We start from the raw sequence: 15,770 nt of genomic DNA on the forward strand, positions 1-15,770 counted from the left end.
TTTTGATTACTAAGGATATTCTGCTATATTCACAGACTGGTGCCTAGTTTGATTGTCATCAGAGAGGCATCATCCAACAGCGGATGGGGCCAGAAAGCTATAGGCAAACACTGGAGGGGGTGTGTGGGGGAAGGGAAGCTCAGAAGAAGAGGAAGAGAAACAGTTGTAGGAGCCAGAGGTGGCGGATACCACAAGAACAAGACCCACAGAATCAACTAAGCCAGGCTCTTAGGGGATGACAGACTGAAGCAACACTACTACACCTTTATGGGCCTTAGGGAGGTCCTCTACATACATACCATAGTTATGTGGCTTCTTGTTCTTGTTCTGGTGGGACTCTTACCACTGGGAGCGGGTGGTGTCTCTGACTCCTTTGCCTGCACATTGGAGCCTTTCCTTCTTTATGGGCTGCCCTGTCCAGTCTTGATATAAAGGTTTGTGTCTAATATCATTGTAATTTGTTGACCGTGTTCTATTGATATCCCTAAGAGGCCTGTTCTCTCTCTCTCTCTCTCTCTCTCTCTCTCTCTCTCTCTCTCTCTCTCTCGGGAAATAGAGCGGAAGTGAATCTGGGGCGAGAGGAAACAGGGAGAAGACGGGGAGGAGTGGAGCAGAGGATGGGGAGCTGAGGTTGGAATGGAAGGTAAGAGGAAAAAGGTAGAATTTAAAATTTAAATTTAAAAAAATAAATAAAACAAATCATTTTGGTTCTTGGTTCAGACATAGACACAAATAGCAGAGCTAAATTAAAGGTAAAGTTGGCAAAACACTGCAGGGGACAAATGACATGCTAGAAAATATGTGTAAGAAGGTCTCGTGGATGAAACACAGTTTCAAAAGGATGGAGGCGGCTGACTCAGAATTTTTGGCCTCTGGTCTGACAATTAGTGATAATCTGATCAACAGAACTCTTTAGCACAGGTCAGGGGTTCTTCAGAGCCAAGACCATCACCTAAGAACATGTATGAACCTTGAAGAAACTATTTATTTACTTTTATGTGCACTGATGTTTTTCCTGCATTTATATTTGTATGAGGGTGTCAGATCCTTTGGACCTGGAGTTTCAGACAGTAGTGTGACACATGAGGGCACTGGGAATTGAGCCAGGGTTCTCTGGGTGCTCTTACCTACTGAGCAACCTCCTCAGTGTCCATGCATGAACGTTCATGGATGTACATTGTCTGGACAGACCCAGTTCTACTGTTTCACAGGCTGTGGATGGTGGGGCCAGGAAACTATCCTGAGGCCTCCACAGGCTTCTAAAGTAGGCTGCTGTTTAAATACTTGCACAGATATTATTAAAAATAATTAGATTGTAAAAACTTAAGGACCTCTCAACACAGAAGGCACATTTGTTTCTGTATTCATAGACTACACAATAACATACCATACTTCTTGTATGTCCAAGAAAACACAAGCCAACAACAAATGTTGTTGCAAAACATTCATCCCTGTGTTTTAAGCCCTTCTCATTATTAGAGATAAAATTGGTAAATTTTCTCAAGAGAGAAATAACATTCTTCCCTTTTCTTTCTAGCTCTTCCTTCCTTCCTTCTTTTAGGTCTTCATTTATTATCCGTTGGCACGAGAGAAGACCACACTTTTCATTTGCTTAGTCTTAAATCGCTAAAGTTACAAGTTGAGAACGTCCTGCCTGTTGTGTTATAAACCCACAGCAAAAGTAAGGGAACTCAGACCTCAGCAGCCCAGTCCATTTTGTGCTGATAGCAAGTAATGGTGAACATTTCAGGGTAAAAGAGACATTAAGGCACAGGTTTTCTTGAAATTTTCAATTATTTCTTGATCTATGAGTTCTGTATAAACAAACAAATATACCTACAAAAAAGCCCAAAAACTATTTGGAAGAAGTTTATATGCATATATACATATAACATATATGTATGCATACATATAAACATTACATTACACATGGTGACTTCTGACCTCTCTCTGTTAAGGTCACCTTGACAAATACATTTTTAAAAAAAAAAATCAATGTATCAGCTACCTTTTTCTCTTTCACTACATGCTATAGCTGGAGAGAACCACTAGGTGGCACTAGGGGAACACGCCTGCAAGACAATCGCAACAGTAGATGAGGGCTTTGTCACACTGCGAAGGCAAACAACTGTCATAATGAAAGAACCACAGGAGCACAACAGAGCAGCGGGACTTCAAAGTCATCATATTAATGGCCACCTTAACAGCCTCCAAATCTCATCTTAAAAATTTTTCATTTTAAATGGACCATAATTGCCAGATTGCTGAGGATATCACATGAATCCCTAACAAAAGAGTTAAGAAAACGATCTCATGAAGTGGAAAACAAACAAACGAAAAGCTGACAGGCTTATCATCATCCTATGTCATGCTGAATTTAGACACAGAAAGGTTCAAGTCCCCAAACTATTTTAAAAACTATCTTCCTTTATGAACTTTTTCCCCAGTCACTGAAGCGACTTATGACGATCTACGTGCAACACAGGCTAAGACATTTTAGCAGGAATGGAAACTACAAGCAGCAAATATTCTCCCGAGACAGGGAAGCTGACCTAAACTGATGTGCATTTCCCCCATCTCTTAACCTTCCCACTCAGCCTACCCACTTCCCCCGCCCCAATAACGTTAAATTACTGAAGGTTTTCAGATGTGGAAAGATTGGAGCCTGGAGTCAGAAGCACTGGGCTCCTCTCCCGGCCCCACCACTTACTAGAGAGCTGGATTTTCCTTCTCACAAATGTGGGGATCATATGCTTATCTTCCCTGCCTATCTCCCAGGGAGGATTAGCTGTAATGGGAAACATCTGCAAAAGCAAAGTCCATCACGCAAGACGAAGCCTCGCTATTACAATCAAATGGAATGTGGTATCTATGAATTACATTTTAATATCTATTCTACAGTCGCAGGCCACTTTCAAGTTGTTGTTTCAAAGCAGTCCGGAATTATTTTAAACCATTGCACACGTAAATACTAAAATGGCTTGGTTGGGTTTTCATTATCTTCTTAGCAAACCTAAAATGTTTTATCTTTACGCGCTACCATTACGCTGAAACTGTTCTCTGTTCTTATTTGACATATTACTTGATATGGCCAAAGAAAAATATATGTCAGGTACAGGCCTCTAATGTGTCTTTATAATTGATTGTGTTGCCCAGGAGAGACAGCTCTGTGCGGACGATGCTTGCTGTGCAAGCTTGAGGACCTACGTTTGTGTTGCCAACACATAAGTAAAAGAAAGTCATGACACAGGACGTTTCTGTAATCCAGGACAGGAAGATCAGGGAGAAAAGGATTCTGGGGTCTCACGGGTCAGCCAGCGTAGCTATGTGAGTATAGCTTTGCCAGTGAACTCCAGGTTTATTGAAGGTACCCTTTTACAAAACTAGGAGAACGATAGTGACAAAGGAAGATAGTGACATAGGAAGACAGTTGACATCTATCTGTGGCTTCTACATGCACATACATACATGTGCACGCAAACGTGAACCTATACATGTCCATGTCACCATACACACTTCAGTGTAGCATAATTCTTATGCACTCAAAACTGACTTCAAAATGCTGGCTCACCGATATGAAAGAAAATTAGTAAAACGAGTAAAACAAACAAAAACCAGTGTCACCCATTGTTTGGATTCCCAGAAGAAGGTCGGTATGATTCTGCGTTCAAAGTGTAAACAGGAGACTCCTCGTCTGCTATCCCCATGGAGAAAAGAATGGGTATTAAGAGTTTTAGGTTGAGGGTGCTGGCCAAGACACTAATCATCAATAATGAGCGGTAGTGGGAACAGGGCTAGCATTCCACTCACAAATAGTGAAGCTTCTATTGCAAGGATAGAAGAGTGAGTAGAAAAGCCCGTGCATGCCCAAACTGCCAAACTCAGGTAAACTAACTGCCAATGAAGCAGAATATTCCTGAGGTAGAGAAGTTGAAATCAGGGATTAACAAGGACCAGGATGCTCTTAGACGCCCCCATGACATTAATTAAATTGTTTTGAAGAATTGGCCTCAGAAAGGGCCTATCCGTTCTCCCTTCAATGAGGGAAAATACAGAATCCTAAAATTATCCAAAGACACAGGGTCTGGCATCTTCTAGAAGAATAGGTAGTTGTAACTCCATGCTGAACTAAAGAACAGGTTCGAACGAGCAGAAACTTGTACTTCAAGTTCAGTGGCAAAGAGACTCAGGGAGAGCTTGAATGACATTGCCACACCTGCTCTTATGTCATAAGGCCATGCCACTGAAGCCAAACATTTATTCCTCATGTGTCAGTCACCCGTAGATCCCACTTAGACCAGTGAGTCTCTTTTATCTAATCAAAGAGTGCTGTTTGGGAAGTTAGCAGCAGACAAGTCTTGAAACTGTCCTTCCTGTCTCTGACACACACACACACACACACACACACACACACACACACACACACATACACATGCACACAAACACATACACATATTTATCATCTTTATTTGCATGTACAATTGTTACATTTGAATATACAATGTTACATTTGTCCAGTGATGTGGCCTTGTATTCTTTGTATGTAAGCTAACCTTCTCAACAATGTCTGATTTCTTTTTAACCCATCATTTCCAAAGATCCTACTCCAGTTTACATTTGATGTTCAATGTTATCTCCAAGGTAAAGGACTTTAGCTATAAAATGTAAACCATTTTTTCCTAAACATTTCTTAATAGAAGTGTTATTTTCTAATGTACTTTTGTTGAATGAATGATAATGACATTTTGTTGACTATTCCAAGTTCCTAGTTTTTATTTGTAAGCAGTGGGTACTAGTAACTATACATGTCTCCTTCTGACTGGTGAGTTTTGGGGGTAACTTTCAGGATGGTTGGAAGGAGATGGCAGAAACCCTGGCTTCTAAAGGAGCCAGAATAGGTAGAAAAAAATTAAAAAGCCTGACCCACTGAACACATTAAATGTATCTGAAAAATATTACTTAAAATGGTGCTAAGTTCAAAACCTACCATAACAATACTTCTAATATTTCCAAAATGAAGTGGTCACTTGCTTCTCTTAGAAATTATACATTGTTCACCTCAAATTCCAAACAGGGATAACCCACAAATAGGGAAGACCAACAGATAATCAAATCTTAATTAGCTTCTCGATGGTAGTAAGTAAGCATTGGGTCCTTGAGAGCTAACACTCTAAAGGGGAGACCCAGCGGAAAGTGCGGTGGAATGCTTGCCTCTGAGCACAGGGCACAGCAACTCTCTCCAAGAGAACACACATTTTCAGAAGGAAGCAGATGTGTGCTAAGTTAATGTGATTTATTTTGCCTTTTCTGAAAAATTTAAAAAAAATGATGTCTTTCTGCAGTTGCTAGGAAACATATTAGAGTTTAAGAAATAAGCTAAATTGCAGATCTTGGAACACTTGCCTACCTAACATATATCACGATAAGTGGGAGACACAGAAGTAGATAAATACACGAGGCCTCGCTTTGCTTTAATGACATTTTCCTTAACGCTTGTTTCTAAGGACGCTGAATTTCGACAGCATCTCCCGAGGCCTTCCCAGGAATGAAGCAGTACAACCACCTTGGATCCTCCAGTGGCCTCAGTCTGATACATATTGGCCTTCTGAGGCGATCTAAATACAGTAATTATTGCGTGTTTACTTGATGTGGTGAAGCCAATGGTTCAGCTCAAGCCAGCTCCCCATCAAGAGCTGAAAATGTGAGCCCTGACCACAGCCGACCTTTATCTCAGACCAATCACTGATTAGAAACTGGCTCTCCGTTCATTCATTTCTCTGTTAACGGACAACAAATGTCTATTTCATTTGTCCCCCACACCCTCTGTGTGATATCCAAGCTTTTTTTTTTTTTTAAAAAAAACTAAGGCAAAATTCCTAGTTCTTGTAATATTGCATTGCCTTTAGAAACATTTTTCTACACCATCCCCCTCAAAACAGTTCTTTAGTTTGTTTGCCTTTGTTTGAATAAAATACCGGGCCAGTTGTATATTATCTATGCAGTGTATCGTAATAATGACCACAAAGTCCACTTGTTTCTCCACCACTGCATTGGCAGTGGACCCTTGACAGTGTGACTATAATACAAATAATGGAATGGGTGTCTTTTGTTCACTACTCATGGAAGACTTCGTTGCCATGGGAATATCCAGGCTATGATAAAGGCTGGAGAACAATAATATGGACCTGATGAAGCCTTCACTATCTAAGTTGCCTAGAGCCTTATGGTGTCTGGAAATAGTCACTTCCGTGTCTGGAGGAGATGCAGAAGGTGAGTTTGCTTAATGTGAATGAAGACCCGGTGACCAATCAGAATTTGCAAACTAAATAAGCATTTGCTATCTTTTAGGACGGGGAGTATTTGTCTGTTTTGTTACTATTGCTGTTGATTTATTTACTGAGAGGGGGAAATCTACCTTCTACACTTTTCCAATAATGAGAACAGGTGTCAGCGTAGGCCATATGGCTGGCACAAAGGTTCATATGATAATGAAAATCACGGAGTCATCAAACAGTTTTACTTTATCAGTTACTGGCAAGAACCATGCAGATGCAATGCGCAAACTAATACTTTTCTAAGCTGAAATAGCCTTGGCTATGGAATCCTAACTAACGTACAGCTCATAAAGTGATGTGAAATCTATTTTACTTAGGGAGAGCAGTAATAAGGAAAACTATGGTCAGTCAGCAGTGTGCCGGAGGTCCACACAAGGGAATAATAGGATATGCACTCAACACACGGGAGGGAGACAACAGCTATCATCAGCTCAGCATACATTGCTTGACTACGGTTAATTCAAACTGGATCCGGACAGGTGGTTGGCACTCCTATTATCAAACAATGCCCCTGACTGGATTTAGATGAATTTACCTTTTCTAAGTCTCATTCGTTCATTGCCACTCCAAGAACAGAAATGACATTTGTGGACCTATTTCATCACAGCCTCTGTATGCAAAAAAAAAAATGTGACTGTGTGTGTCAAGATATAATCACGTGATAAAGAAGTAAATCTCTATAGATATTTTAAACTCAAGGGATTTGCTTTGGGACTTCGATAGGAATTATGGAAGACCATGAAGATAAACAGTGAGTGCTTATGTAATCCAGAACAGGAAACTACTGTCACATTTCCAACAGGGGAAGAGAGGGAAGGTTATAACCAAATCTTAAAATTGGCCTTAAGAGATGGGAGGGTGCAACAGTAGACAGGAAGAGAAACCCAACACAAAGGGCACACCTACTTATCTCTGAGAGCAGGAGGCGAGGTACAAACGTATCCTGCCCTTCCTATGTTTTCTGCCCTGTGCTCTCACTGGGTACTTTCCACAGCTGCTGACGTTGGCAAATATGTTAAAGTATAGTTTCCTGAGGAGCTTGAGGCCAACAAGCAACAATCAGGCCCCACAGTGTAGACGACAGAAGAAAAGCTGAGCCCGGGTTATGTGAAATCATGTCATCAGCAGAAGGCAAACGGTTCCAGTAACACATTTAAGCAATTGGCCAAGACTGACGAAATAAAATATGTATTTCAAATCCTTATTAAAAGATCTGCTAACTTACAAAGGTCATTGGTATCTTTTCTTTTTTCTTTTCTTTTCTTTTTAACAATTATAATGTTTTATTTTACTGGAAAGAACATGGGGAATCTTTTCTTTTTCAGTTTTTTTATTGTATATTTTCAAATATTACCCTCCTTTTCTCTGGAAACTCCCTATTCCACCCCCCTGTCTTCTCCTCCATGAGGGTGATCCTCCACCCACTCCCTCCCACCTTCCCGCCCTGGCATTCCCCTACACTGGGGCATCGATACTTCATGGGACCAAGGGCTTCTATGGATGCCAGACAAGGCCATCCTCTGCTACATATGCAGCTGGAGCCATGGTCGAGCCATGTGTACTCTTTGGTTGGTGGTTTAGTCCCTGGAAGCTCTGGGTGGTCTGGTTGGTTGATTTTGTTCTTCCTATAGGGTTGCAAACCCCCTCAGCTACCTCAGTCCTTTCTCTAACTCCTCCATTGGGATACTCGTTCACAGAGAAGCATCTGCCTCTGTGTTTGTCAGACTCTGGCAGAGCCTCTTAACCTGAAAGTGACTGTGTAGAACGATGGGGCTCATGAGCTACCGAGACAGCTCCCGTGGACTGCAACAGCCATTTTGGCAGCGACTAACTTCATTGTTGCAATAAAACTACTTAAGTCACAGTACTTTTGTTCAGAGAGGTAAAGGTGCTAAAGCAGGCTAATTTCTTTTCAAAGCCTATGACACGGAGTAGATCAGCAAAATATGTCAGGTTGAGTAATTAGATATTAGATACTAAAATACGAGTTGTCAGAGTTTCCTAATCTGTCAAATTTGTAAATGTATTTTATTGCTTGTTATTATTTCTGATTACCGCACCCTGTTGAGAGTCAACATAAAATACTAACAGGGAAGATATTGTTCACTTTGTCTTTGGGTATTAGATCTACTTCCTTTGTCTTTGGTGTTTGCTTTTTAATATTAAACATTAAATGCTTCCTCACTCTTGAGTGTTATTTTTTCTAGTATTTACCATAATAATAAAACAGTGTTCTTGCTCTGGAGATTATGTCCACTTCTATATTGTTATTTTCCAAAATTTATTCTTTGATCATGTTTACCATATGCAACGTCCATTTATCTAACTCGAAATCAATAGATGATACATTAAATCAAAGAAACCTTTGTGCGTGCTCTGCCTTTGGGTATCGTCAGTGAAATGGCACTCACAGGTTTAAATGCTTTTAAGACAATGGAGTAACACCTTAGGTAAGTTTCAATCTTCAAGCTTGCTGAAAATCTCTGGAAACCCTCCATTTAATCTTTCCGATCAACACTCAATCACCTTTAATAAGTCATTCTCATTTTTTTTCTCTAATGGGATGAATCCTTCCTTCCTGTTTGCCTTTGCATCGCGTTTGCCTGAGGAGCTCAGTTGTCAAGGGACAATCAGATTCGGTCTTTAGCCTCTTTTCTTTCAAGAGTCTTGGAATGCCTGAGGAAAACTCAAGGCCGTGAGAATACACAGCAAAGTTTATTGCCAACTTAAAGCTTCCTTTCCTTTACAGCTCCAATAGGGGAGACAATAACTCAGGTCATTTACTTCACAGGGACAAAAGGACTACCTTCTGAAGATGCTTTTCCTCCCATCTTGACCGAATGTTCCTGATAAAAATTGGCAGAGTTACATTCAAAAGCTTTAAGGAATACACTGGATGAATCTCTTGTTTGTGGCTGGTAGATCTTTTCTTCCTTCTAATAGGAAAGAGACCCAGTGGGAAATCCTTGCCGAGCGTCTGGCTTTGTAAAGCATGCAACAGTAACTGGTACTCTCTGCATCTGCTCTTTATTTGACAGGTCTCCGGAGGGCCATGAAGTGGAAATTTCAGAGAATCCCTAAACAAACTCACTGCCTCCTCTGAAAGCCAGAAAGCATTTTTTTTTAATCTGTAATATAAGTGTTAGGTTTAAATTAATCATTAGCACGAAGGGTCCTAGCAGAGTCCGCTGCATAAGTATATCACATGAAATTTGAAGTGGACACACTATCGTGTTTAAAAAGGAAAGTTATCTACACATTGAAATCAGGCCTTCTCAGCTCTGGGAAAAGGCAACAGCCACAGAAACTTTGCCGCCGCTCAAAAGTCCACCCAGGGTGGAGCAACATTTTGTAGGGAAGAAAGGGAGGGACATGAGAGCTTTTGAGGGCCTGACAACTAGAATCCTAGCATGGTTGTTCACAGCAATTAAACACTTCTCATTAACTCTTTAGAAGTAAGTGGTGCCTCGTGTGGCTTGGGTTTTAAAAAGACATTTAAAACAGTTTATTTTGTAAATTATATGTGTGTTGAACAATAGGTATTGGGTATAAAGCAGAGCACAGCACAGCACCAAATTAGATATGAGTTGTATGAATTTCTCCACCTGGCAAAGATTTCAGTTTGTTGATAGAAGCTTAAGTTGTCATATTCTAAGTAAAAGCACATATCTAAATACCGCTGTGCAAACTATTCAGTATTAACTCTCTTCTACAACAGACTTGGTAAATGGCCCATGGATTGCTACTCCCTATTCGCAGAAGGGAAGAAACAGCAAGAACAAATTATTCCACAGGGTATCAGCTAACCTTTGAGAGGACTGAATCGATGCCCATGATAATAACTTATTTTAATGGAACCTTCCCCAAACCAAGACACTACCCTTTCAGATTTGGTTTTTAAACAAAAGAAACACAAAGTATTTATCTTGTGATTTTCATGACACGGAAACATCTACAGCAAGTCAGAAGGGGGTCACACAGACTAAAATGCCAAAGTCACTGGTATGTTCAGTGCCAGATGAAGGATCAGCGGCATCAGTTGTGTGTTTGTCTGTGTGTGTGTGTGTGTGTGTGTGTGTGTGTGTGTGTATGTGTGTGTCTACAAGGCTGTTTCCCATGTTCTCACATGATCCAGTGATTGTTGAGTGAACGCCTTCGTAAAGCTCCGAAGCAGCCTCCTTACATACCAGTAGGACAGCATTAGCCTGCTGAAGAATGTCAGATGATTCTCTCCGAAAGTTGTTTTAAAAGTTGGCAAAGACACAAAATGTAAAATTTACGGGAAGTATTAACCGGCTAAACATCTGCTGAAGTTTTCATTCAATTAGAAGCAGAGCCTCTCATAAAACCTCAATTTGGCTTCCTCAAAATGTCATGGCTCAGAGGTGGAGTGGGCTTCTGCTCTGGATTTGATTAAAAGCCACACAGAATTAAGAATTAACGACACTGCATAAACCCAGCATTCAGTGAATGGCTGGTACACATCCAGACACTGAAATATACACAAAGGAACAAGAGGAGAAATCTGCCTCAATTCAGACTGAGAAAAGGGAGTTGTTGAACAGAAAGAAGAAAGACACAACAAAGAGACACCCCTAAAGTTCTCCATAAAAATGTCTGAAGCCCAGCACAAAATAAGAGATGCATCAACATGGTACAGAACATATGATATAGAGAGAGCAGAGATGAGGGAGGGGCTACAGAAACCGAGCCTATATTAACAGCAATGGTTCAGTGTTTATTATTAGTTTACCTACACTCCTAGAGCTGAGTCAAATCTCCCAGGAACCAGAACATCTCTAAACCGAATGAACCAGAAACCCATATTCAAACAACAACAAAACTATTTAATACTCCTTTGAGACTGAAAATCTTTGCGTATAGAAAATGAGTCATGGAGTTAAATGATACATATATGGACAACATATCTATACATATAGATGTGTATTATGCAAAACAAACATAATTTTAAAGTCAATTTTGCTATTTATGGTATTGTTTTATCATACATATCATTTATGTCATAAATGGACTTTGAATGCTTCATTAAGAATCCCAGGGTTTGGGGCTGTGTACAGCTGCAGTCCCAGTACTGGGAGGTGAACGTTGGAAGATAACTGCTACTTTCAGGCCAGTCTGTGCTATTATGTTTAATGAAATAATTGGAGAGAAGAGAAAAGGCAACAGAAGCTACGAAAATATTCTGTGTACTGAACATTTCAACAATGCTTCACTTATACCACAAAGTTCTTCAAAATGTTTATGGAACCATCCATGCAAGTAACATTGTACACAGGGAGCAAGATATATTTAGAAATTTACACACACACACACACACACACACACGATAACTAATTGAAAAAGCAGCCATGAATGTGAGAGAAAGCAGGGAAGAGCTCGGAATTAGGAAGGGAAAGAGTCGAATGTAAATGTAGCCTCTAAAATTCATGTTTTAGGGGCTAGAGAGATGGCTCATTGATTACGACTTTTTGCTGCTCTTTAAGGACCATTCCTATGTCACTGTATTCACAAGTGTCTGGAAAGTCGACACCTGGGAATACAACTCCTTCTTCTAGCCTCCTGGAACAATTTTGCGACCATAGGCACACACATTCATAAATATAAGAAGGAACCCTATTTCAATAATCATGTTTAAAAGTTATGGATTAACTTAGGTTTTATAAAAGGGATTGACAATTTTCTAACCAAGGAAAATGTGGACTTGCTTAATGGTGACTTTAAAACAATCCTAGTGTGAACTACAATCTTAAAGTGTATGGATTGACTTAGTTTCATGGGTTTTTCATTGAGAGATTTGTGACAATTAAAAAAATACTCATAGATATGCCAAACAGCTTTGACTGATGTTTCCAAGAATCCAGAAAAATGTATTTATCATAATTGTATAAAAATATGTATGCTAGTTTATTTTTCTCAATCATTACCATGAACACATATTCTTTATAAAATGTACCAAAATTATACAACTATAGGCTTGTAACACTTGTAACCACTTGTAAATAAACAGCAAAAAGAGGGCCTGGATGTGCATACATGCGTTAAGGTTTAAGAGGTTACCAAGCATGAGGATCATTAGTTTGAAGTGAGCCCAGGGTATATAATAGGACTATCTCAAAAATATCTAAAAATATAATATCAAATCACAGCTAAATATAATTAATCCTATTACTAATTTGGGTTTTTTGTTGTTATTTGGATTTATTTTTAGATACTAATTTTTAATTATTTTGTGTTACACAGTTGGAACATTGACTAATATTGTATGTATACTATATGGTAATTTGCCAGGATAGCATAAAAGAATTATAATATAAAATGTAATTTTCTCAATCCGCAAGCAAAATCTTCCATAATCTGCCCTTATTTCATTTTTAGCATTAGGGCAGATGTACAATTGAGATTAAAAATCAAAAGTAATTTGGTTTGATTGTTCAACATTTTTGTAATAATTTTGATAGCAAAATTTCATACTTTTACTAGTCTACAATTTGGATTAGTCTATGTGCAAGACCAGATTTGCATTCCATTTCTGTAAAAAATTCTAGGACTTCCAAAATTAAACAGATCACCTTTATCTGGCCTTTAATAACAAACAAATCCACAAAACCAAGAAGCCCTAGGACCTTTGACCTTTTAAAATAGTGATGGTTTTTCATTTCCAAAATATATTGCTGCTCAGTTATTTTCCACCTCAGGTTGTGTGAAGGGACACATTGCTCTAAGAGTCCCTACTCATGTGTTCACTCATGTATGACCCTCTATGTGCACACACTGTTTGAAACTCGGTGTGATATATAAGTAGGAGTGAGACAAAATATTCTTCACCTTCGTCTTTCCCAAGCATAGTTTCTGTGTTCTTTGCTTTGGTTTTGTGTCATTTGTGTTTTTATAATAATATAAGACTATTGTGATTTCTAGACATCGGTGTCTATGCTCCTCATGTATCTCACTCCTTGTGTCTTTATTGTTCCTGCATCTTTCTTTTCGTGTCCTATTTTATTGCCCTTTGTCTTTCTTCTACAGCTCCAACTTCAAGCACATGACTAGGCAGGGGTGGCCAATGCTAGCCTTACTGCCCAGCGCCATGAGATTTTTCTGAGCATTGAATATAGGCCCTGTTTGTTCTTCCACAGAAATTACTGATGTGTTTGGGTGACAGATATTTTTGTCGCTGATCTTGGGTTAAAGGTGAAGTGGTGATATACTATAAGTTCTCACAGGAGAGGAGTAATATACCTGGTATACAGAATTGAACCATTTGCTTAAAGTGAAAGTCAGACCAAAGTTTACGCAAAGGCTAGGTACTGTGTTTGGATAAAAACAATCTTGAAGCCGTCATCATGAATATATTCTACTCTCAGGTTGTTGGGTGTCTTTTGTTTGTTTGGTTTTGGTTTTTTTGCTTCCATCCACTGTCCCTGCACCCTAACAACATACTCCTCTTTCTGGAACTGAACTCAAAGATTCTTCACACTAAACACTTGTTCTTCTGTGGAGCTACGCTGTGCTGCAATTCCCTCTATGACTTAAGTCTCTACAGGACAGAGTCTAAGAAAGGCTAAGAGATAAAATAGTGCAACTCTGAGGGGGAAAATGACAGAAAATAGTACAAACATCCCAAAGAGTGGTCAAGTATGATACCCGTAAATATGTTTGCATAACCATTTAACTTCAGTACCCTATCTTAGTTATCTAACTGTATAACTCTATCTGACCAGAAAAACTATACATTTAGTCCATGTTTACACATTTATTTTTTGGAGTCTAGAGTATGTTTTGAGGATTTTAAAAACACCTACTCCAGCTAGGGATTTATGCCACTTCAATGATTTTGATAATGTATTTAATTTATAACAGCTGACAGGATTATTATATTATGCATATATAGTATTTGTGAAAATTCGTGTACAAAAATCATTTTAAAACATCAACTTCCATCCTTTCATAGGATTATATTAGGTCATAGGTGAATGGGGCAAATGGTGGCTGTCTGAGACCCTTCCAGTAGCTGCATCTAGAAGGCAAACATATGTTGTGTCTGCTAAGGTTTCAATGAAGAGATATTTTTATTTAAAAGAGAAATAGCAAGTTAGTCTGACTTCCCTCTCTGACAAGTTATTATTGTACCTATTTTGTAGATTAAGAAACTGAGGCTGAGTGAAATTAAGTATCTTGAGAAAGATCAAAAAATAAATGTCTCAATTTAAATTCTATTTCTACTCATTTTCTCTGTACTGAACTGTGTGTGGACTCTGGGATATGCTTTCATTTTTAAGTTTTTAATCTAATTTATGCCATAGAATTTCTTTGGGGAGGCCAACATATGCAATGGAAATATCTTTTAGAAGGATATACTAGATTTTTCTCTGAGATATAATGAACAGAAAATGATAGAAAATACTCATTCATCAACCCAAATACTTTTGTGATTGCTAAGAACATCATCAAAGAACGCATGTGCTTTCATGACAAATAGTATTCACATAAGATCATCAGAAAATGCAAATATACTCTAAAATGCATTCAATAAGCAATCGTTAAATTTGTTGAGACAGTAGAGGTCAGAAGGGAGCCAGTACATATTTTTTTTTTTTATTAACTTGAGTATTTCTTATATACATTTCGAGTGTTATTCCCTTTCCTGGTTTCCGGGCAAACATCCCCCTCCCCCCTCCCCTTCCTTATGGGTGTTCCCCTCCCAACCCTCCCCCCCATTGCCGCCCTCCCCCCATAGACTAGTTCACTGGGGGTTCAGTCTTAGCAGGACCCAGGGCTTCCCCTTCCACTGGTGCTCTTACTAGGATATTCATTGCTACCTATGAGGTCAGAGTCCAGGGTCAGTCCATGTATAGTCTTTAGGTAGTGGCTTAGTCTCTGGAAGCTCTGGTTGCTTGGCATTGTTGTACTTTTGGGGTCTCGAGCCCCTTCAAGCTCTTCCAGTTCTTTCTCTGATTCCTTCAATAGGGGACCTATTCTCAGTTCAGTGGTTTGCTGCTGGCATTCGCCTCTGTATTTGCTGTATTCTGGCTGTGTCTCTCAGGAGCGATCTACATCCGGCTCCTGTCGGTCTGCACTTCTTTGCTTCATCCATCTTGTCTAATTGGGTGGCTGTATATGTATGGGCCACATGTGGGGCAGGCTCTGAATGGGTGTTCCTTCAGTCTCTGTTTTAATCTTTGCCTCTCCCTTCCCTGCCAAGGGTATTCTTTTTCCTCATTTAAAGAAGGAGTGAAGCATTCACATTTTGATCATCCGTCTTGAGTTTCATTTGTTCTAGGGATCTAGGGTAATTCAAGCATTTGGGCTAATAGCCACTTATCAATGAGTGCATACCATGTATGTCTTTCTGTGATTGGGTTAGCTCACTCAGGATGATATTTTCCAGTTCCAACCATTTGCCTACGAATTTCATAA

The 15,770-nt window shown here is 39.4% G+C and overlaps 1 protein-coding gene across 13 annotated transcripts in view; it reads right to left on the reverse strand.

Annotated features, from left to right (window-relative positions):
- The window catches only part of Nav3 (neuron navigator 3), a 788,263-nt gene that overhangs the window by 251,912 nt on the left and 520,581 nt on the right, over positions 1–15,770 (reverse strand). The window contains exon 1 of one of the 13 annotated variants that reach the window (XM_039079117.2): positions 300–14,950. The exons of the other annotated variants lie outside the window; for them this stretch is intronic. Coding sequence (XP_038935045.1) covers positions 300–302 — 3 coding nt within the window. The 5' untranslated portion in view covers positions 303–14,950. Of the gene's footprint in view, positions 1–299; positions 14,951–15,770 lie in introns of those variants that run through there. 13 annotated transcript variants of the gene reach the window in all.

The sequence above is a fragment of the Rattus norvegicus genome, chromosome 7 (genome assembly GCF_036323735.1).
Source record: "Rattus norvegicus strain BN/NHsdMcwi chromosome 7, GRCr8, whole genome shotgun sequence".
Taxonomy (NCBI): domain Eukaryota; kingdom Metazoa; phylum Chordata; class Mammalia; order Rodentia; family Muridae; genus Rattus; species Rattus norvegicus.